This window comes from Bidens hawaiensis, unplaced genomic scaffold (assembly GCF_021521415.1).
Source record: "Bidens hawaiensis isolate Kalapana, Puna unplaced genomic scaffold, B.hawaiensis_p1.1 tig00010432_1, whole genome shotgun sequence".
Classification (NCBI taxonomy): domain Eukaryota; kingdom Viridiplantae; phylum Streptophyta; class Magnoliopsida; order Asterales; family Asteraceae; genus Bidens; species Bidens hawaiensis.
Window position 1 is genome coordinate 195,704 of NW_027491794.1, and position 23,939 is coordinate 219,642.

General features: G+C 33.7%; 2 protein-coding genes across 2 annotated transcripts; both read right to left on the reverse strand.

Annotated features, from left to right (window-relative positions):
* Nucleotides 1-1,353: 1,353 nt before the first annotated feature.
* Nucleotides 1,354-1,717, reverse strand: LOC143535184 (uncharacterized). The gene has a single exon (XM_077029508.1). The coding sequence runs from the start codon at nucleotides 1,678-1,680 to the stop codon at nucleotides 1,393-1,395; it is 288 nt and encodes a 95-aa protein (XP_076885623.1). The 5' UTR covers nucleotides 1,681-1,717; the 3' UTR covers nucleotides 1,354-1,392.
* An 18,887-nt stretch (nucleotides 1,718-20,604) lies between these two features.
* On the reverse strand, nucleotides 20,605-22,634 carry LOC143535185 (F-box protein At1g67340-like). The gene is made up of 3 exons (XM_077029509.1): nucleotides 22,396-22,634; nucleotides 22,142-22,304; nucleotides 20,605-21,580 (listed from the first exon to the last, which is right to left on the reverse strand). Exons 1-3 carry the CDS (start codon nucleotides 22,632-22,634, stop codon nucleotides 20,852-20,854), a joined length of 1,131 nt encoding a protein of 376 aa, XP_076885624.1. The 3' UTR covers nucleotides 20,605-20,851.
* Between the last annotated feature and the right edge of the window lie 1,305 nt (nucleotides 22,635-23,939).

The following is a 23,939-nucleotide window of genomic DNA, read 5'->3' on the forward strand; positions in this document are numbered from 1 at the left end:
AGATACCACATCGGAAAGGTGTAGTCTGATCCGCTAATGTAAGGCCTGTTTATGTACTAGACGCTAATGTCGTCTTATTTTTAGCTTCGATGTTAGGATTATAAGGGAATAAAAGCATCATAGGTAGACTATATGCTAATGCAAGACCCTGTTTATCCAATCTACTAGACGCGTTTATCTACTAGACGCTTATGACGTCTTTTATGCTAGGATTAAAAGGGAATAGAAGCATCATAGGAAGAGATTATACTATGCATGTAATTCACGACTGCAAACTCAAATTATTAAAACAAAGAAACAATCTTCATACTGCATAATTATATACAAAATAGCTTAAAACTAATGGATTAGGTAACCACACCTTTTGACGAGCGCTTAATAAAGAGTTTTGTTTTATTTAACACGACAAACAACGACATCACATATACCCAGTTCAGTTGAGATCACCATGATCTTGATACAAATGAAAAACGGACAATATTCAAGGATTCAAGAAAAGTGTTAACTTAAAATACCACAAGAAACTACCTTTGCATCAATAGCTGACACTTGATTTAGCTGTAGTTACCACATGCTCCAGCAATACCTATGTGTAACAGTTTCGAGTTTGTCATTCGTCAAACATGCAATAACTCAGAACATACAATTCAAATATTTGAGTAATGCGTGGTTTGATACCCAAATCAAGCAAAAAAACAGTCTAGATGATGAATATAACCTTCACCTTTTAGGTCCAAATGAGTAATTTATGCAAATATGGAAACTAATATATTTATATATTTTCAAGTTAATATAATATTTCTTTTAAGAAAACATGTATTACAATTTTCAATTATGATTTACATGATCAATATAATCAGATATTTTGCATTTAAACAATAAAAACTTATTTAGGGTGTCTAGACACAATATAACAATAATCAAGACTAACTTATAGGTATAACGACAATACTGTTTAAATTGGATTAAATAAGAAACTTATTATATTCATTTTAAAGTGGGATAAAATTTACTGAAAGCTTCTTTAGGTGTTAATTATTCAAAACAAACTTAAAAAATCCAAAATTTAAAACCGAACTAAATTTCAGTTTTGATATATTAGAATTGGGTTGCATGACTGCATCCCAATTGAAATTGAACTCAATTTAAGAACTCTTTTGTTTTCAGTATGGTTTTGGATAGATTTGGTATAAACGAAAACCGTATACATATTTCAGGGACTATAAAATAAATCCAATGATTGGGTGGCCGTAACGAAAAAAGAAGTCGAATAATTGGGTGGCCATGTATATATTACCCAATTGTAATGAGTTAAGCGACAAATGAACAAGAAATGCATAATACTACATCTAACATTCTCATCACATTGAACTTAAAAAAGGAACTTACAGTTTATTTAGATGAAGACGATGAGTCAGCTTGGTGGTCTTGAAGGAGATCATCATACGGATCCCTACGGCCTTCAACCTGGCTAATTTGAGCATCCCAAAAGATTTGAGCATTGTGGCGGTCGAATGTCCAGAAACCATACGGACGAATTGGATAACTCCACATTTCCTTTGTCTTTACACATCGTTCCTTCATGTGATAAACATGGTCTCTGAATTTTCTATCTCTTTCAGCGGGATCTTCCATCATTCTCAAGATCAAGTTCTCAGCAAATTCCATTATGAACGACATCTCTATATTCACGAGCACAAAAAATCATGTAAATGGAACTTAATCACTTATCTTGAACAATGTGCAGTTTACAAATCAATGCAGAATTAAACTTCAACACAGGATTAGAGATTGAATAAAAGTCAACTGAAAATGGCAATCCAATATGATACTAAAACATTTAAATTATTAATACCAACATAGATTCAAACATATAAGTTCCAAAAAAGGGTAAATATGAAGAGGATTCATATATAAATGAGATATTGATAGCAATATTCTTAAAATAAACATGAACACATGCCGTGAATTGACATCTAAAGCTTACATGCTATTACATAACTCAAGATTAAAGCATCTATTACAAACGTATAGCCATGGCTTGCGTGGCAACACTGTCGGGTGTTCATAGTCGCATATCATCATTTACATGTGAGGATAGCACCATAAAACACACCCAAAATAAATGCTATGCAAAAAACATATAGGTATCTATTTTAATGCTCGCATATCATCATTTACATGTGAGCATAGCACCATAAAACACACCCGAACAAATGTTATGCAAAAAACATAAAGGTGTCTACTTAACCGCTCGAATATCATCAAGAAGTGTCTTTTATATGCGACCATGATTCGCGTGCAATCATCCAACACGTGTACCATACTACCATCTTCAAAACCTAACAATGTGTACACCTATCAATTATATATGTATCTACTTCGAAGTCACGTTCATTCATGTATGTATCAAACTCGATGGAAACCAGAGCATCAGTTCTTTCATGAGCATCTTTCTACCGATTACAGCACCGGCCAAAAACAATCAGTACTAGTATTCGTTTTTTCATGTTTTCGGTATCGGCGCCATTCGGCTTCGGTATATGGTTTTACTCGTTTTCGATCTCATCCCTAGCTCTTTCAATCTAAGCTCAGACAACAGAAAAAGACCAGGTAGTCTAGGGGTAGCAATAACCGAAAACCAAACCGAAATTAGCAGATAACCAAATTAACCAAAAAGCAGTTATCGGTTAGTTTTTGTACCCTCGGTTAACCAAAACTAACCAAACCGAACCGAACCATTCATATTTTCAAAAAATTATAGTTTTTATACCTCCATTTCATGTAGTTATATATCTCCATTTCATATCATTTCATTCATCCTTTTCATGTATTTCTAATTAAATATTTTAGCCCAAATTTAATTTTGTTAATTAACCGAACCAAAAACCGACTGGTTAATTTGGTCGACACTATTAACCGAACGGAATCGAACCGTGCACAGGCCGGCAGGTACCAAATCGAGCACAAAACCCTAATCGATTTAACCTAGTAATTCCCACATTTCAAACACAATAACTACATTAACAGAATCAGAAACAATAATTTCACAATATAGTGTTCATCAATCATTCAATCAATCAATGAATTCAGCTCGTTTTACAGATCGTGAAACAATAATATATATCCGCAAAAAATAACATATTGTAAAAGCAATCAAAACCTAAATGGATCCATACATGACATATATATATATACATATACATATATACAAGTAGAGTTGAAATTATTATTACCGGTGATTGAAATGAAGAGCAACGGAAATGAAACCCCACAGGAAAGAAGATGAGTTTGTGATAGTCTCATAGGGGTCAACAGCTTTTGGGCCTTTGAACACACTTATTGGGCCGAGTATGGGCCGTTAGGTGGTGTTAACTTAGGAAGGAGCCAGCATGGGCTGGGCTTTATCTGATCAAAGTCAAGCCCAACCGCTTAATTGGAATAGACCGGTCCGAATAGAAGCTGGTTCCTAGTATTGTCAACAAAAGTCACGAACTGACCGGGTTAGGTAGGAACCGGTTCGAGTATGGTTGGGTATTTGACCTGGTTAGTCGGATTCGAGTTTTGACCTTTGACTGGTGGAAGTGGAGCTTCTTCCAGTGTGTATGGGTTGGGCACGATTTTCTAAGGAACCAACATTTGGTTCGTTCCAGGTCGGTTCCGGAACTGGGGTTTTTGCTCGCCTCTAAATTGGAAGTTGGGGTGTGTTTTTATTTTATGTTTTTACGCTTATTTTTTTAATCTATATACAAAATTTCAAGGCACGTGTCAATTATCATTTGAGTTTTGATCTTTAAAGTATTGAAGAAACACCGGCTTAACCCTAGAGGTTAAAGCCTAACTTTTGACCAGGTTTGGGTTTGATCTTATCAAACTAGAAGTTTTTTTACAAAAAGTTTGATTATTAATGAAAGATTTTTTCAAAAGTTTATAGAAGGTGACACCTTTAGAAATATCATGAAAATCAAGTGTAAAAAAGTAATTAGTTCGCTCGAAAATGTTCATTCTTATTTACTGGTAGACCATTTATGTTACGTTTGTGTGTATCCAAACTTGGGAACGAAATCATAATGTAAACATGTCGTATAAATTATCCTGTGTTCTTTGTTATATATGTTAATTTGTGTATGGTTCTTGAAAATTAGCTTGTTTTCACAAGCATTACAAATCATTTCTATACATCTTATCACGAATAAATTCTCATATTTGTCTAATTAATTCATTCATGTTCATTCATATCAAAAGATTGTATAGTAAAATGGATAGAATAATCAAAAGGATATGTCCTACCAACAAATTGATAATCAAAAGAGTGAAGGTAACATGCTCATAAGTCATAATAGAAAACAAACAAATTGTATGATAAACAAGTTTTTGTTAGATATGTTCTTAAAAAAAACACCCTTGAATACTTGATTCAACATTTTACTATATCGCATGAGAGTCGTCAAAAAGCAACTAATATCAGCTACTTGACATCAACAAGTTTAACACTCAGAATATATATTTTTTTTTCAAAAAACAATTTCCTCATATTGATTACCATGCTCAATAGTATTTTGGTTCTCTCTCAAACTTAACTAACATGGGACGGTCAAATTGTAGTTTATTCATTGCTTGCGCTTTCTTTTTTTTGAAAAGGCGGTATTTTATATAAATAAATAAAAACAGTCCTAGCAAGTAGCTAGAACAAAAAAACATAAAACATTACAAATACAATAGAGGGTTCTTAAGCCACTCGATCCTAGAATTATTACATTTACGATTTCTGCTACTATATCATAAGAACGAGAAATTTAAAATTTCATCAAATATCGTTTCTTTGTTATGCCGATTCTTCTCAAATACCAAGTCATTTCTGAATCTCCAAATAATCCACCAAGTGACAAATATAATCATCCCGATCATATCTTTCTTATGAGTTTGGACTCTTAAAGTGTCCCACCAAGACATCAGCTCAATCGGAGCCAAAGAGGAAGACAACGGTAGGCCAAGCCAAGAAGCAACAAGACCCCAAATCCGATTAGCCACCGAGCACATACCGAAAACATGGTCAATAGACTCCTCATGATCATTACAGATAGGACATAAAGAACTCGGAATGTCTATACCCTTACTCACCATATTGACTCTCATAGGAAGTCTCTTAAGTAACACCCTCCAAGCACAAATATTAACTTTTCTAGGAAGAAATTTGAACCATATTGTCTTTCGAGCCCACGAAGGAAGAATAAAGTCATCAATAACCTTCCTTACACCCTTAACCGTGAAGTCTGTCATATCCCCAAAACTCCAAATCCATCTATCTTGAGAATCCGTTAAACTTACATGTCCTAACTCCACCATCAAATTATCAAATTGTTCACTTTCTCTCCCCCCTTTAATCTCTCTTCTCCAATTCCAAGAACCACCGTCTGCCCTTTGATTAACAAAACATTGTTTGTCCATTTCCAACGCATAAAGGCGAGGATATTTGACCGCCAACGTACTACTTGTCCCCCAACAGTCTAACCAAAATCTACTTTCTTGACCATTTCCTATCTTTTTTTGAACAGCCGAAAGAGGAATTACTTCTAAATCGTGTAGTTTATTAAATGAGTTACACATAGACGACCACACACCCGACCCTAACCCACTATTTTCACTATAGTTAGGATTCATTTCAACTCCATATATGGCTTTGATCAACTTAACCCACACACAATTGCTGTCTGAAACAAACCTCCAACGCCACTTTTGTAAAAGAGCCTTGTTAAATGCCTCCAAGGAACCAATCTCGATCCCTCCTTTCTCTTTAGAGGCCAACACTTGTTTCCAAGACACCCAATGAATTTTTCTTTCGTCATTTTTAAAACCCCAAAAGAACCGAGACCGAATTCTTTCCAAAACCTTCAAAATACTTGGAGGCACAACGAATAGGGAAAAGAAATAAATTCCCAAGGCTCCAAGGACCGAAGTGTTTAAAAGAGCTCTAGCTCCAATAGATAATAAATTCGACTTCCAAACCGAAAGACGAGTTTTTAATTTATCTATGATAACCTTCCAATCTTCAACCCTTTTCATACTCGAACCAACCGGTAAACCCAAATAGGTGAAGGGAATTTTAGCCGGAAGACAACCTGTCGAAGAAGCACGAAAAACCACCTCCTCATATGGGACCCCCACTCCATATAAATTAGATTTGAATAAATTTAACTTTAAACCTGAAGCCAAATAAAAACAATTCAAGATCTGAACAATACCATTTATATTTGCCTCCGACCATTCCCCCAAACATATAGCGTCGTCAGCATAAAAAAGATGAGATATCCGCCCTCCATTTCTACCAATTCGAGCTCCTTTAAAAATACCCGCTTCAATAGCATCCTCCATGGCCACATGTAACCCTTCCATAGCTATTAAAAAAAGAAACGGAGATAAAGGATCACCTTGACGTAAACCTCGATGCATCTCAAATTCCAAAGTCGGGCTTCCATTAACAAGAATTGACATACGAGCCGATCCCAAACACGCTTTAATCCAAGAAATCCATTTCATTTGAAAGCCCATGTGTTCCATCATCTTAAACAAAAAATTCCACGATAAAGAGTCATACGCATTTTCGAAATCAATTTTGAATATCATCAATTTTTTATTCCGCTTTTTGAACCACTCAACCACTTCATTCATAATTAATGAACCATCTAAAATTTGCCTTCCTTTTATGAAAGCGGTTTGTTCCGAGCTAATAATTGAAGGAATGACCTTACTTACTCGATTTGCCAGAATTTTAGCTACCACTTTATAAACAGCTCCGATAAGGCTAATAAGACGAAAATCTTTGACAAGAACCGGACTTTGCACCTTAGGAATCAATGTAACAAAAGCGGAATTACAACCTTTTGGAAAGGAAGCTTCAAAAAAAAATTGTTGAACCGCCTCAAAAAAATCCGCCTTCATAATGTCCCAAAATTTTTTAATAAAAGCAAACGAGAAACCGTCCGGTCCCGGTGACTTATCTGAACCACAATCCCAAACCGCCAATTTCACTTCCAACATAGTGACCTCAGAAACTAAAAAATCCTTATCATCCGGTGATAAAGATTTTAATTTATTACTTCTTCTAACAACCTCCACCCCATCAAAAGGTTTAAATCTCTTCGAGTAAAAATCGAAAAAGACCTGCTTCACTTGAAGAGGATCTATAATCCACTCTCCCTTATCTTTAACTCCTGAAATGTTCATTTGTTTCCGCTTCTTTTTTAACAAAGCATTAAAAAATTTTGAGTTTTCATCACCTTCCAGAGACCATTTATATTTAAGTTTAATCGCCATTTCTTTGTTCTCAATATGATTCAACTTCTCCAACTCGAGAAGCAAATCATTTCTCTCCTCAAACACCCCTTCGTCTATCAAGCCTGTTTCAATCTTATGTTCACAATCAATCAACTTAGATTCCAATCTCACCTTATCTTTTGAAGATTTTTCTTTGTTTACTTTCACCCATCCTTTTATTCTTTCCTTGAGTAACTTCAGTTTGTTTTTAACCTTAACGAGACCTCTACCAACAACCTCCTCTTTCCAAGCATCTTCCACCACCTTATCCAGCCCCTCCCATTCAAACCAGGAATTAAAAAATTTAAACGGTATACGACCAAAGTTTACCTCCTTCATTTGAATCATGATGGGTCTATGATCCGAACAACCCGAAGGCAGAATCGTTGCCGCCAAAGACGGCATCACCTCCAATAATTCTTCAGAAATTAAAACTCTATCAAGTGTACTTAACTTTTTACCCGAGAAGCCAACCCGAGTAAATTTAAAACCACCTAGAGGCATATCGAATAAACCAATCCGATCAATAAACGAGTTAAAATTCGAAGCATTTACTTTAGAGAAAACGGTCCCCATTCTCTCCGACGGGAACCTACAAGAATTAAAATCCCCAAAAATAAAATATAAACCCGGATTATTCCTTTTGAACGAAGATATAACCTACCATAAAATAAGTTTTTCACTCTCTTCTTGAGGCGCGTAGACATTCACCATATAAACCGAGACCTTTAACTTAACCCATAACCCTTCCACTATAAGCACGTTGTCAAAACAAAATATTTTTGATTTAACGAACACCGAAGGATCCCAAATAGAAATAATTCCACCTGATTTCCCCTGCGCATTCACTGTAGCAAAATCAAAAAAATAGTTCCCCCACATCAGACCGAACATAAAATAAATCCACAGACGTCATTCTCGTTTCTTGGAGACCTAAAAAATTTACCCCCTCCGCTCGACAAAGATTGGCCACCCACTTCCTTTTAATCGCCTTACCCACCCCACATATATTATTAGTTAAAATATTCATTGATCCACCTTGTGTTCTCCAATCCTGCTGATTAATTTATTAAGATCCGCCTTAGTACCTTCCATTTTGTATCCAAGAACCTTTCCCACCTCTATAAGATCTGTCAAACCATTAACAAAAGAAAACCCACTAGTTTCTTTAACCTCCTTTCCTTTGTACCTAGAGTGACCCTTTTTGCCCGAAAATGATTCTCCTTTACCACCCCCTTCTGTTCCAACCGAGCTCCTAATCGGACTATGAAACCGTATTCCACCAAATCCCGGTGGAACTGAAGAGCTCCTTGACCGTACATTCCCCGCCTTTAGTTTTTTCTTAACTTCATTCTGCCTCAATGAAGTTTTCTCAACATAAGATATTTCTTCCTCTACGTTCCTTACCGCATCCTCGTTAGCATCTTCATTAAACTCCTTAACCGAATCTTCCGACTCCAAATCATTCGATGCAAAAATGTCTTCGCCGTCCCCCTCGCAAGAACCTTCCACCGTATCATCCTCCGATGGAGCACCACGGTTAATTGAAGGTGACCACGGTGAAAGTTCTTTGATCTCCACTTCATAATCTTCCTTATCAATTACCACCCGAACCTTTTCGTTTATAGTAGACATTACCTTTGTTGTTATTGTAACTCTACCTGTCGCGCAACTTTCATCTTTGTCGTCATCCCGGAACAACAAGTCACCCCATTTCTTGACTACCTTCCTATAACTCTCCTCTGTCCATGCACATAAAGGCAATCCAGTTACTTCTAGCCACACTATTCTTTCATCAAGGATGAAATTATTATCCACTTCGTTCAACAGTTTAAAAAAAACTGTCACTGCAGTAGTATTACGAAACCTGAACAAAGTATCTGCTGTGGGGAATTCTAATAACACCCATTGCCCACCAACATATGTTACCTCCACATCTTCAAAACCTTCTTTAGCACAAATATTGATAATATTATCAATGCATTGGATATCAACAACATATCCCATAACACAACATGAGTCCTCTGTGTAAAGTCTCAAATCACTTTTACCCAACTCTATAATCTCCATCTGCTTATTATGGTTACTATTTACTAGTAACCCCTCATTTCCATTTTTTCTAGTAAGACCCCCTTTAACCACATTAGCATAAGAAGACTTTAGATTAAGATCCCCATATTTAAAATTATCCCCTCATATCAAAATTTCTCCATGTGGAACATTCCTACCATGGTGAAATCCTCCAACCCCTCTTTTACCCCCTTCTTTCCTCCCAAACATTGCAACAGAAGCATACAACCGATAGTTTCCAAACCAAATAGACCTAAGATTGACAACCAATTCGTCTGTATTTTTAACTTTCAAGAACCGGACAAACCCGAAACGTCTACCTTGCTTGGATAATTTTTTGGCAATGAAAACATCTGCCACCAATCCCCGCTGTTGACACTCACGACGGAGCTCCAAACTAGAGATTTTATCCGGGAAATTTGTTACAAAGATTGAAGTCGATATCGCACTTACCTGATTAACCCTAGGATCTTTACTTGTTTCGAGCGGCACCCCTGTTGTGTCTTTCTTCCTTTCACTCTTCTTGGTACCCTGTTGGCATTCGTCATTGGATTGTTGATCTTCAGAAACCCTAGCTTTTTCGCCTGTGCCCATTCTTCCCTCAATAAGTATTCATTGCTTGCGCTTTCTATTCTGTCAAAAATCATACTTTTTCAAAAATGGGTATTCAGTTATTTTGAAAGCGTTAAGGTTCATGTCATAGTTGCATCTCGTGCCACTCCTCCTCTTGTTTTCTATCAAATATGCCGAATATGCCCATGTCACACCCACTCATGTGACACCACCTTCTTTCATATCATCTTGAGGTTGCCTAGAGCATGAGGATGACTCATAAGGCCCCTCCTCATTGTTGCTACGAATCCAATGTTTACTTTTTACATCATAATATTACCATCCATCTCTTTCTTAGTACCCAACTTCAATTTCAATCACATCACTTTATTACTTGGACATTATTAAAACAATGTGCATTGATTTTTAGTAATTCTAATTATTGTTTTTTGGTTATTGCAGATCTCAATTAATGAACTAGCTACTGACGGTCTCAGCTTTTAAGGTATTCGTTCCTAATGATCCACGACTAATAGAATCCTAACCCCGTTAGTTTCAGGTCGCCGGAAAAATGTTTTTGGTCAGAAAAGTCAAATTTGTTGCCGGAAAACACTACCTGAACACCGCCACCACCACTAATTGACTCACCGCCAACCAACTACCACCACTTGAGCACCATCAACCGATTCCGACGGTAGTTCTAGGGTTTCCGGTGACTTCAATAATTGGAGCTTTTACTATAAAAATGTTCCTAAAGGTTCGATACAAAGTTACCAAGATGTTTAGGACGGAAATGCTGAGTTTTCGGGAAAAAAATTGAGTTTTCCAGCCAAAAACGTTTTTCCAGCGACCTGAAACTAATGACGTTAGGATTCTGTTAGCCGCGGATCGTTAGGAACAAATACGTTAAAAGTTGGGACCATCAACAGCCAATTCGTTAGTTGGGACCGGTAGTGACCAAAAAACGATAGTTGGGATTAATAAAAACCAATATACCTTAAAACAGTTATTAAAAGGTAACTTATCCTAACATATTAAAAGTATCCGTATAGGCATACTTCTTCCAAGACCAAAATTTAGGCAAGTCTATTAAAATTATGTTTTAAGACACAACAATCTTAAACTACAATTCATTCCACATATACATTGCCACTAGTTTTCCATTTTTATGAAACTGACTATCTTGATATGTAGTTGAACATTCAATAGTTAAGGACCGTCTTGTACATCATTAAAACAGATCTATTACTTAACAGCATGTAACAACTTATCTAAATGAGTAAAAGGATTTGATATGTTAAAAATCGGTTAACGGATTGTTGTAATCAAGTTGAGATAGCTGACTTCCTAGATGTGATTAGTTGTTCAATGACCGCCTAGAAACAACTTGTTTTCTACAAACCACCTACTTAAGAAAAAAAAAGTCTTTTGTAATAGTCTTAGAAGTCTTATTATTTGTTGTAATGAAATTTTGAGTATTAGGAAATAGCGCGTGTTGGGTTGAAATTGGACTAGACCGAACCCTGAACATGATTTTCTGGAAAAATCAAAACTCAGACCGGACTGATATGGGATGGGTCAGCATTGGGTTGGATCATGACTGAATATAGTTTCTATACTGAAATGTTTTATATTTCGGTTTTCCCTAAACTAAGCCGAGCCCGAATCCAACTCTAAGGTAAATATCAAAACCAAACCAAGTATAAATCAGTATGGTATGCAGTCAAGTATATGTTTTACTTTATCCAACCCGAATCCTGCTTAACCCTTGAAACCTAACAAACAATGGTCTTTTGAGAGTTAATATTATGTGTTACAAGAATAATATTAACTCTCAAAAGACCACTGTTTGCTAGGTTTCAAGACGGATTGGATTGTAGGGACCGTTTCAGCCACCCATATGTCGTTACTTAGGTGACGAGCAACCGTGAACTCCCTGCCAAAGAGATCTGTGACACGATGGCATGAATTACCCCCCCCCCCCCCAAAAAAAAAAAGAAAAGGAATTCAGCCATATATAGCTTATAGTTAACATGGCCATATTTGTAATAACTTTCACCATAATTTTGCTATCAACACCGGAAAAGTTGAGTGAATGCAATATGGTGGGATCAGACATAAATGCATGCAGACAAAAGAATTTAATGGCAGTTGCTGGTTGGGTGATCGATTGACGTGCAAACAGCATGAAAATAATTTAGTTTTTCTTAAGGGTGGGTGTAGTGGGCGACAAAGTGAATGAATTTTGTGCGAAATTTGGCTTGAACACCGCCCCCTCAGGCAATATTCGGGCGAATGGGGGGGGGGAGGGGGCGTCTATTTGTCGTCTGATTTGAGTGTTTAGAAATAATATTTTTAATATGTTGTGTGTGTAATATATATATATATATATATATATATTATGCTAAAACACCATTACACTCCTAAAACGAAAATTCTCCATTTGTTGACTGGGCACCACATGTCAAAAATTACGGCATTTTGTAGCCACTCCATTACGCATAGTCTAATAGGCAAGTTATATTAAAAATTTTAAATCAAAAGGAGACAATTAGCAAGAACAAGAGGCCGAGACAAACAATAATAGCAAAACAAAAACGAACCAAACAACAAACTACAATGAAAAATTAACAAAATTGAATTTGCACTATTTCTACTACTTCAAACTTGGTCGATTACTCATGTGTTTTAACACTTTAACCCAAAGAAAGGAGGTAGCTTTAATGAATTAATTTCATTAACCATCTTTGGCACCGAGAAATGTTTGTTATTATAACATACACTTTATATTGTATGCCATAACTATTTTTATGTATATATTCACCTTTTTTTTCAAAAAGAGAAAAAAAGTAAAGAAACATTAATTTGTGATTTGAAATATGTCATAATTGTTTGGTGTAAATGGTGGAGTCTCAAATATTGCACTATGCATGGTGGTGCCATTCTTTTTGGAGTTTGGACCATAGTGGATGCAATCGCATATGCTAACACAAGAATTTATTTGCCTTTAATCTTTATATACAGGACCATATGGTGACCTATTTAGCTATTTCAAACCTTTTATGTCTCTAAACCTAATTTAACTATAGCGAGAACTCATGAATGTTAAATTAACTAAATGACCTAAATTGTGTCTAGGGCTTTTGGAGTTTTGGTTTTAAAAAAATCTGACACCATAATAATATTTAAAAAAAACTTTTAAAAAAACTATGAAACCACTTGTTTTTTGTTTTTTCAATACTTTCCAGACGAAATCTCTTTTTAGCATAACCTAGCCACACATATGTTACTATGTATAGTGAAAAATCGATCACTATCTGTTCAACTAGATAGAAAGTTTGTTGTTTAGGACTTTAGGTTTGTTAATCAGATCGGTTAACTTTTCGGTTATTCGGATTTATTTTCTTGAACTGAAAAGTTATAAACTGAATAATTTAAATACAAGATTACATTTTATTCGAGTTAGACTGAATCATATTCCCGCTACATCCTGTGAAATATATTTCTACTTTTTTCATGAAAGGTAAACTTTATCAAAAATGCCGGAAATAAACAAACGAAACCAAGACAATTACAATATATTACACAATGAACTTAATCTAACCAAGAAATTGGAGGAGAACTGGACCTACTAAAGAACCAAAGATAACTTAGTGCCTTATATCTTTTAGTATTTTTATTTGGTTTGCTTTCGTATTTAAGAATTGTACCTAATTTTCTGGTATTTCAAATGCACCAACATGAGATTATCAAACGCCATGAATGATGCCCTTAATGGACAAATATCAAAAGATTTAACCAATTCGAATATGGGTTTTGCACCTTTAGCAAAAGGCATTCTTACCCATTGATAGATGCTTTTTTTATGTGGGATTTTCCATCCTTTTTTCTAAAGAAGAAATTCCCTTATGGGTTCCTAGGAGCATAAATAAAGCACATTCAACTATATCAACAACAAAATGTTCCTCCACTAACAAAATGTGTTTCTTTTTTATAAATTAGTAGTAAAGTAAGTAAAGAAGAAATTGCTCATCAATATCTCCCATCACTTGTGGTTTCCTTTTGAATATGGCACTTTGTTGTGATATCATAATTTATTCTAGCATTTACAACAAATAGTTTGTATATGACTATACTATAACATATAAAATACAATATATCTTATTTTTGTGTGATTAATTTGATAAGAAACGGGCGAGAATGAATGGATGAATAATCGTGATGAATGAAGCATAGTAGCTATAATAGAATCGTATATCCCTCCTCCAATAAATAAAATCCAATGGAATAAGAGCATTCATATATCCCTTCTCCAACAGCGATTGACCTCAAATTATTAATATTATCGGTTGAACAACTCTATATATATGATGAACCAAACAATCAATATATGATGAACCAAAGAAATCATTCTTTAAAGTTTGATCATGAAGTGTGCAAGATGAATAGATGATCAAAATTCATGAAATGAAAGATAAATAACTCGATCACATTGTAGTAATCTATTGAAAGATGAAAGATGAATCAAGTGAAAGAAAAATAACTTATTAGTTTATAACTTTTCACATTTTCTCATTTGAACTTTTCTCTTCCTTAAGTCTACAAACATGCATACGTACACAACTAATAGTACATTGAAAACTATGAGATTCAATAATATAGTCATATATAAAGCGTGGAAGATAATAAAATCAGTGAGAGAGAAGTGAGACGATTATAGTTGTTATATATATATATATATATACTAGTTTTAGAGCCCGTGTCACACACGGATAAGTAAAACAAATAATTACATAGCGTATATGAAAAAAGATGTATTACATCTATGCTTGTATCTATACAGTGTATATAAATTGTTTTTATTTATATCACAAAATTATTTTTTTAAATGAACTTAATAAAAAAATGCTCGTGCAAAATCGTACCCGAGAATATTTCTTTCTATTGAAAAATTCATTCTCGGTGCCATATATGTATAATTAAAAGACTTTTGGTTATGAACCAATTTCGGAAATAAAACTTCTCATACGATAGTAGTTCTAACCATTCAGTCTAAATACAAAAGGAGCCTTACATTTATTGATATATTTATCAACTTACCACTAATTAAAGGAAAGTAGAACATTAAATTACATTAAATTGTAACAATGGATGCTCATCAAAAGCTATGTTTTTCTGAGCTACACCATGAAAAAGATTTTGATAAGTTTCAGAGGACTTCTTGACTTTGTCATAATGACAACATAAAAAATAACATGTTAACCATCCAATTTTGTGAATATTTTGTTTCATTTGAGCATAGTTTTCCATGACATGCTTCCCATACAACGTTCTGATTACCATTGAATGAAAAATTAATGTTAACATAAATATTTCAAAATTGATAAAAGTTAGAAGCATTAATAGGCATGGAGGTGGTATGTCGAAAGTGTTCGCAGTCTTTTCATACATTTTAATAGTTGAGGGAAAAATAGTTAGTTTGCCAAATCCTGAACCTTTTGATTATTTTAAAAATGCCCTTAAAATAAATTTTAAACCCGAATCATGTTTAAAATTCTAACTTTCATACTTTTGGCATTTCAAAGTAACCCATAACAAATTTGACGATAAATCTATTTTGCATTCTCAAACTTTTAAAAATACTCAAAATTTTCATTTTTTACCTGTAACAAATTTTGACCTAAATGTAATTAATTTGTATCAAATAATCTATTTACCAACTTCTGACCCATAATATCAAATTTAAGTTCCATAAAAAAACCCGAAACAATTTTCATTTGAGAAAAACATGATTTGTTGTTTATTTTTGAAATTCACCCAAGTATTTTGAAAAATGTAGTAAAATAATATGTTAATATTTATATTTATAAAAATATATAGATATTATATAAATATAGTGTAAAAGGAAAGTGAATAATTATTGATTTATTACATATATTAGGGTAAATTAGTTTTGGAGAGAAAAATTTGTGAGAATTAACCAAAACATGACAAGTGTTCACATTTATTTTACTTTATTATAATAGGTATGTATATATATATATATGATTGGGATCATGTGAGAACCATTTTGAAATTGAGAACTTTGATAACCATTTTGGACCATAAAAAAAAACTTTTAGAAAAATAAAAAATATATATAAAACAAAAAAAAATGTGAAAATAAAAAAACCAAAATTTTCTTTTATCCTGGTTTCTTAAAAAAATAAAAAAAATATCGGTTTAGCAAAGTTATACATATATGTATAATACTTATATTTTAATTTTATCTATGTTATTCTTTAGACGTATATGTACAATTAAGATAAATGATAATATACATATGTGTACATTATGTAAATGAAGATTAAATAAAAATATACATATGTGTATAATTACATTTTTTTAATGAAACCCGGATGAAAACTAAAAATTTTTGCTTTTTTTATCGACTTATAATTTTTAATGAGTTTTTTTTTACCCAAAATGATTTTTAAAGTTCTTAATTTTAAAAACTTCTCTTAGAATCCCCACCATATACACTTTATAGGATTACAAGGTTCTCGTTGTGAACATATGCTTAGATATTTGTGTGTGTGTGTGTGTATATAGGCAAAGTATAAAATGAAAACCAACTTGAGTTGTGAAAACCCGCGAAAACCCTATGTAACATCGTTTTTTTTGTTACATGTAATATATGTTGTAACATTTAATACAAAACATCGAAACATTAAAAAAAATTGTTTTGCTATTTTTAACACTTTTTTACTAATTTTTTTATATGTTTTTAGGAGAGAGAAAAAGTTATATTTATGTTAACATTTTTTATTAACTTTAATTGTGGACCACAAGATTTAATCTTTAATTAAAAACATGTGGCTGAGAATGAGTTTCTAAAGTTTTCACAACTCAAGTGAGTTTTTATTTTAACAGTTTTTATATGGCAATGACAATCTATAGTGGTGGTGTTTCTTTGTCCATGTTTATGTGTTGGAGAAGAGGGAAAAGAATGTATGTGTGATGAATGAAGTGGTGGTAATCATATATAATTGACCTAGGATCCCTTTTACTCCCTTGACCATTCTCTTTGCCTTACACAAATTAAAGAAAAACAAAAGTGCAGCCTTAGCAACCAATTCGTGTCTAACTTTTATTTTTTAAAAATATATAATAATAATTATTTTTTTTAAATTTAGGTACAAATACCATACATTTGTTTTTGTATTTGAGTTTGAATTTAGTATTAACTTGAATTTAGACATGGATTTGTCATTAATTAGTATGAAAGTGACAAGAAATGGATACAATTTCAAACATTTAATCCAACTTGGTTAGATTTTAAAGTCAAATAAGCATTACTGTGGCATGTTACTTGATCATATTATTCACTCAACTTGTGTTTTGTTTGGCCAAAATGTGTGTTTCATGCATTTCGTTTGACCTAGTGGTTTGAATAAAATGAAAGCTTTCATTTTTGTTAACAGCGAAAATAAGCGTTCTACTTTGTGACTTTACTTAGTAGTTTGTCGGTTTAAGATGAGATATGACTAGGTATGGACATGGAATGAAGAATGACAGGGGTAACAACTAACTCGGGTTGATTTGGTTCCACTCGGGTGGTTAGAAAACCGTAATTTTCATAAGCTTAGGCCTCCGACTATATGATCATATCAAATTCGAGCTACCAATTCAAATAAGCTCAAGTTTACACATCTTAATTTTACTTTCAGTCAACTGTATGATTGTTTTATATAGAACGCTTTAAGGTCTAAAAGCATTTAGTAATCATAAATTGCAAGGACAAAACATATAAACAAGCAAAATAACATTTTTGTGGCAAGAGTATTTCTAAAAAAGAACATGCAAACATGCTATTAATCATTTACCACTTTGACAACAAATTGTCATAAATAATTGAATTACTTAGTTTATTATCATTCATGACCGACACAATGCTTTATGATTTTCTTTTGAGAAAATTACTGTTTGCGTCCCTGTGTTTTTAGGGCGGAGACATAATGAATACCTGAAAAATTTCTTTGAACTGGTTGAGTCCCCGTGGTTTCAGAAACGAACAATTTGAGTCTCTGTGGTTTCAGTAAAATAAAAAGTTTTACTCTGAAAGTTAAGTAACAGCAGGGACTCAAATGGTTCGTTTTTGAAACCACAGGGACTCAACCAGTTCAAAAGTTTTTTTGGGGACTCATTGTGCCTCTGCCTTAAAACCACAGGTACTCAAACAGTAATTTTCTCTCTTTTTTTTTTCGGGAATAATGCATAGCGAAATAATATAATTATTTAACTTTTCAGTTAATGTCACTGAATTATTAAAACCTAGTTTATACACCTAATAAGTTTGTATTTAGTTTAATACCTCCATTGAAAACATGGTAAAAAGTACTCTTTCACATATAAAATATGTCTTATTCCCCTCATCCACGTAAGGTCAAAACCGTCCCAAAACAAGCATTGGATATGTTGAGATTGAAAATTTTCTCATTATTTTTGCAAATTTGATCCTTTTTACTTCCCGGAATATATTTGAAGAGATACGGCATCAGACTCGGTTATATGAGTTAAAAAAATAATATGGGTCAACTATGACTACAATAACACTAAAAATAAGTGTTTCAATCTTTAGAAACAAGCCTATCCTAGTGTTAATCACAATGAAACAACTTATATCATGACTTACATCACTTAACTTGTTCAAACCGAGTAGTACACGGATAAATAACCTAGTTTGTTATGTGCTAATCACAACATCCATAATTGTGTAGGCCCTTGGATGGATAGATGGATCTCGACAAGACTGAAACGTATTATCAAAGGTGCAGAATCCCTTTGATTAATGATAACGAGTAATAGACGAGTAGACAATATCACAATGCTTTAAATGCTTGTTTTATTGATCATAAACAATTACAATCAATTCAAGAACAAAACACAAACACCTTTTGTTCGTCTACATTGAAAACGGCTGGAGATGGCTAACACTAAACGCCGAACGAACTTGCCTTATATAGCATGTAGCCTATGTCAAGAACTATCTATTAACTATATGTCACCCGAGATGTTCCAACAAATTGTTTTGCCAATAAGTTTTATAATGGGTGTGAATTCAAAATCAAATATACAAGAATAGATGTTTGTCAAATAAAATGACTAAATTGAAACATTAAATATTGTCTTTTGTTTGGACCAAACTCTTTATAAACAAGAGAAGAGAAACAAACCACGATCCACAATTGATTATTTGGTGGTGACATTTAGGAGGCATGAATTTCCTCTTATCACTATGGTCCAATGCTCCCCATCGAATCAATCTTTGTACAAGTTTATATAAAGACTAACGTATACAAGATGTGTAATTTGGCATGATTGAGACACTTCTGGAATTATATTTAAATAATATTATTAATTATGTTTAGTTAATTTTCAATAAAATCGTTGAAAAACTTACTAAAGTATCAGTTATCTTATTTGCGTCGACTAATTAAATGTGAATTGATATTAGTCTGTAAAGTATATATTCGGCTTAAAACATAGCATTTAGAGACGTAAGATCCTTCTAATTTTTTTAGAACGACGACTTTCTTTTTGTGTTTAGGTCATCCGCGCTTTTCAACTTAGAGAGCGCCGTTGCCCTACTCCGGCCAAAATATGTTGTCTTAACTGGGTCCACGATAGCTTTAACTGGGCGTTCCCCGAAAACCCATACCGCAAGCTGCCACTTGACTGTCTTGTCATAAGAGTAAAACTCTCGGGCGTAACATACGGTGGGACAAAAACATATGCCGACATATATAAAAATAAATTAATTTGTGTGAAAATAAATACACCTATGCAAATTGTTATTCGAACTCACTACCGGGTGGTCTATAATTTTTTGTGTGTAAAACATATGCCGAGTGGACTTGTGATTCGAACTCACAACCATGATATGTGAAAATAAATACATCTGTGTAAATCGTGTACTACTTTTCTATGTATGTTGTATTTATTTAACCTTTATACAATTTCAATATAGAAGACATTTATTTCAAGAACAAAAATGAAACCTAAGTCATTAAATGTTTTCTATAAATCATTTATATTTTAAATAACATTTACTTCTTACCTAAAAATGTTTATACTATTTAATTCTTTTCTATAAATGATTTATACTTTTAGAAAAGTCATTTAATTATGTAAATAAAGTGGTCTATAATTTTTTCTTCATTTTAAAACATATGCCGACATATGTAGAAATAAATAAATTTGTGGGTATATTTTTATATATATAGAAGAAATTCTAAATTTGGAGGGTGCGATATCCTAAATATAAAAAAGTCATCGTTCTAAAAATAAACGTTCTTCTAATAATTAATCTGTTTTCTACGTTGTAAACTATATATACAACGCAATCCAATTTATGAAATTGTTTAACTTTTTCCTTTTGTCTTTATGAACCGTGAGTTATTTTTTAAATATTTTTAGGACTTGAACCTATTACCCAGCGACAGACCTATACCAAAGATATAGTGGTTTGTTAAGCCATATGAAATTTTTTAAGGTATGCGTTTCTTAAAATCCTGTCTAGCAATTATAAAACTTTGACGACCTTATTCCGATCGCTGCAAAATTTTTTCTAGATCTGTCACCGTCAATAATCGAACAATAAACATGAATTCAACTTTGGAGTTTCCAATTCAATTTACGAGCATTTAAATAATTTCCTTTAAAATTAAAAGGCAGCTACATTGAAAATATATTGTACAAAAATTGCTACCTATTAAAAAAAAATAAAAAATAATAAAAAAGTAATTAACTTTCCTTACTAACGTCGTTATTCCGTCCAACGTCAAAACAAAGCAAGTTCAGTTCCCCATGATAATAACCCCAACAAAACTTTGCTTCAAATGCCGTTATGTCCCCCTCCGTTACCGTCAAACTTTCAACTCTCGACAAACATTCCGTCATTTCCTTCAACATTTCCGTTATCTTCGCCGTCAAATGCCAATCTCTCTACTTGTGTACACTCCATCTTATGCCGGATTTTCCAATCCAGCGCTTGACACGCGCGGGAACAGTAGTTCACTGTTCCGCACACCGAGCAGCGCCGGAACTCATGCTGCCTGGTCTCCGGCCGCCCACAACTCGCGTGGGAGCATAACCGGAGACCAGGTTGAAGCACCTTATCCGAAAACCAATCGGTTAGAAACCGATTGGCCGGTAAGGGTTCCGGCGCTGGCACGTTACACCCAAAATCACTAAGCAACGGACACCCTGGCCCCGCAAGGTTTCCGTTGCGTAGATGAGGTAACGCGTTCCACGTCATCCAGTTGCTCGTAACCAACGCGGACGGCGTTGTTTCGAGCACCGACGCGAGTTCACGGGCGTTCGCCTGGATTAAAAATTTCCGTCCTTCGGTGATGTTTTGGCGAACGCCGTAACCATCTTGAAGGCAATGGCCGAGTTCGCGCAGCGCGTCAATGTGCCCGAGAAATGCTGCTCGGGCACACAGAGCGACGCCTGCACGTAAATCTTTGTCGGTTTTTGAACCGCCGCTGCCGTTGAACTGAATCAACGCAAGCGAATACAACGCTGGCGCGTGCGAATTAATCGCGGCTTTCGCCATTAGTGATGCACCACTTCCCCGATTTTCCAAACAGTAGAATCGTATCTGTATCAAAACATAGGGATATAATTTCATTATTAATTATCATATTACACACAAAAATATTATAGTTACTGTAAACTACACCATTTCATTTTTGTTAATTTAACTAAAAATGCTAAATTAACAATGTTAGATTTACAAAATTATTGAACGGCTATTTGAACAATACCCAAATGGCTGTTCTATCGGTCAAACTTTGAAAAAAGTTTAATCAAAACGGTTCGTCCGACCTCTTGTCAGAACAACCATTTAAAACATTGTTGAAACAGATATTCACATAACACAAAAAATTCACAAAACACAATCGTTTAACTAAAAATGTTAAATTAAAAATGTTAGATTTATAAAATTATTGGTTATAACGATCGTCTAAAGGCTGTTCAAACAGTACAATGTTTATTAGAACATTTGTCTGTTCAAAATTCAGACATCTGTTCAGTTCTCTGACCATATACCGTCAAACTTAAAAAAAATCATCAAAACGGCCGTCAGACCTTCTATCTGTGCGGCCGTATAAAATACTATTGGATTAAATGTGAGACGGTCCCAAATTGTAACACTAACCATGCCAAGGGTGTAACAAGCTTCCACATTTCCAGCATCAGAACACCGTTTCAAAAACCGGTGGGCCGATTCGGACCAATTCTTCGGTTTCACCGCGAACGCTTTCGGAGAGGCTTTCGACAACACAAGCGAGTTAAAACCTAACACATTTAGCCTCTTGCATCTGTTCAACAAACATAACAGAATTCAGTTACAAAATATAACAAACTTTTGGATTACTAAACGATACCGTATTGAACAGTATCTATAATTACGTTGATAAGACGTTGATGAAGTCTGCTGGGCATGTGGCGGTGGATGAAAGTTTAGAAAGAATAAACAAAACGATGTCGTCTGGAAGTGCATCAAGAAAATCACACTGGCCGGAAACCGTCGTCGCCGACGACGACTTTATTGTTTTCCGGCGGTTTGTGGTGGCTTCAGTGAAGGTTGATTTTCTTTTGGTGAAACACATTTGATTGGTGTTTGGATAACTGCTTCTTCTTGTTCTCATTGTGTGTGGATAAGAGAAGACTACTTGTGTTTTATACACACATGTAGTGGTGATATATAGATACAGAAATGCATATGTATAATTATTAGTGAGGAACTGAGGGTTTGTTTATATATATAGAGGAAAGTGAGAGGGGAGACACAATAAAAACGACATAGATGAATATTAAATTGAGATTTGATGATTAAAGTGGAATATATTAAAATATAGCCTTTAAAAGGTAAGTTAATTACGATACTTCCCTTGGTAACTTAATTCGGAGATTTGTTATTTGGTTTGAAACCGATCAAACTGGAAAGTAAATCGAAACCAAATATGTGATTTGATTTTCGGTTTTGTGTAAAATTTGAATTTGGTTTAAATGGAACGGTAAATAATGGTTAATTGGTTATTAAAGTTTCGTTATTCGGTACAATTACGTTTCTAATAACATAATTCAATATAATGATAAAAGTAAATTTCTTATGTTAAAAAAGACTATTCAGGGGTTCGGTTCGGTTGTAATCGGTGTGTTTTCAAAAATGAAAAACTATTTATATAAATATAAATACAAGTTTGTACATACTGCATGCCCTTTTTAGCTCAAAAACTATTTATGCTTGGAAAAATACAGTATATTATTTTACGTAATTTGAAATTTAATATAAGATCATTATGTCATAATAGATTGTAATGGTAAGGAAGTTAACGCAAAAATATTACACAATTCATTTTTGGTAATGTTATAATATCATCTTTAATGTGTTAAAAAGTTAAAAATAAATATGTTCAAACTTACTAACCACGTGTTGGAAAAGATTATGACCTTATTCTATCCTACTTTTATTTTACAATTAGGGTGATTGCTTTTCATGATTCTCATGAATTTTAAGTTTTTTAACACACATAGCCCTAAATAGTTGTAACTTGATAGACTCTAGTCAAAAGGTGAGACATGGATCAACGATTAATTAGGAATATTCGAGATTAATAGGATTGAAATTTATATGTAATTTTTCTAATATACATATATATACTAAATTTCATATATAGAATTTTTTATTTTGACCAAATAACGATTAATCGGCAACTAGTTGAACCATGAGTCCCTAAGTCCCTAAGACATAACAAAGGAGGCCGACTTTGAGTTTGGAAAATTATTAAATATTCATACTCGAGCTTTAGATATACACCTCGTGTTTTATATAGATAGTTAGAGGGTGAGACGGGGATTAACGATCAATTGAGATTAATAGGGATTATCCGGGATTAATAGGATTGAATTTATATGTACTTTTTCTAATATACATGTATATACACTAAGTT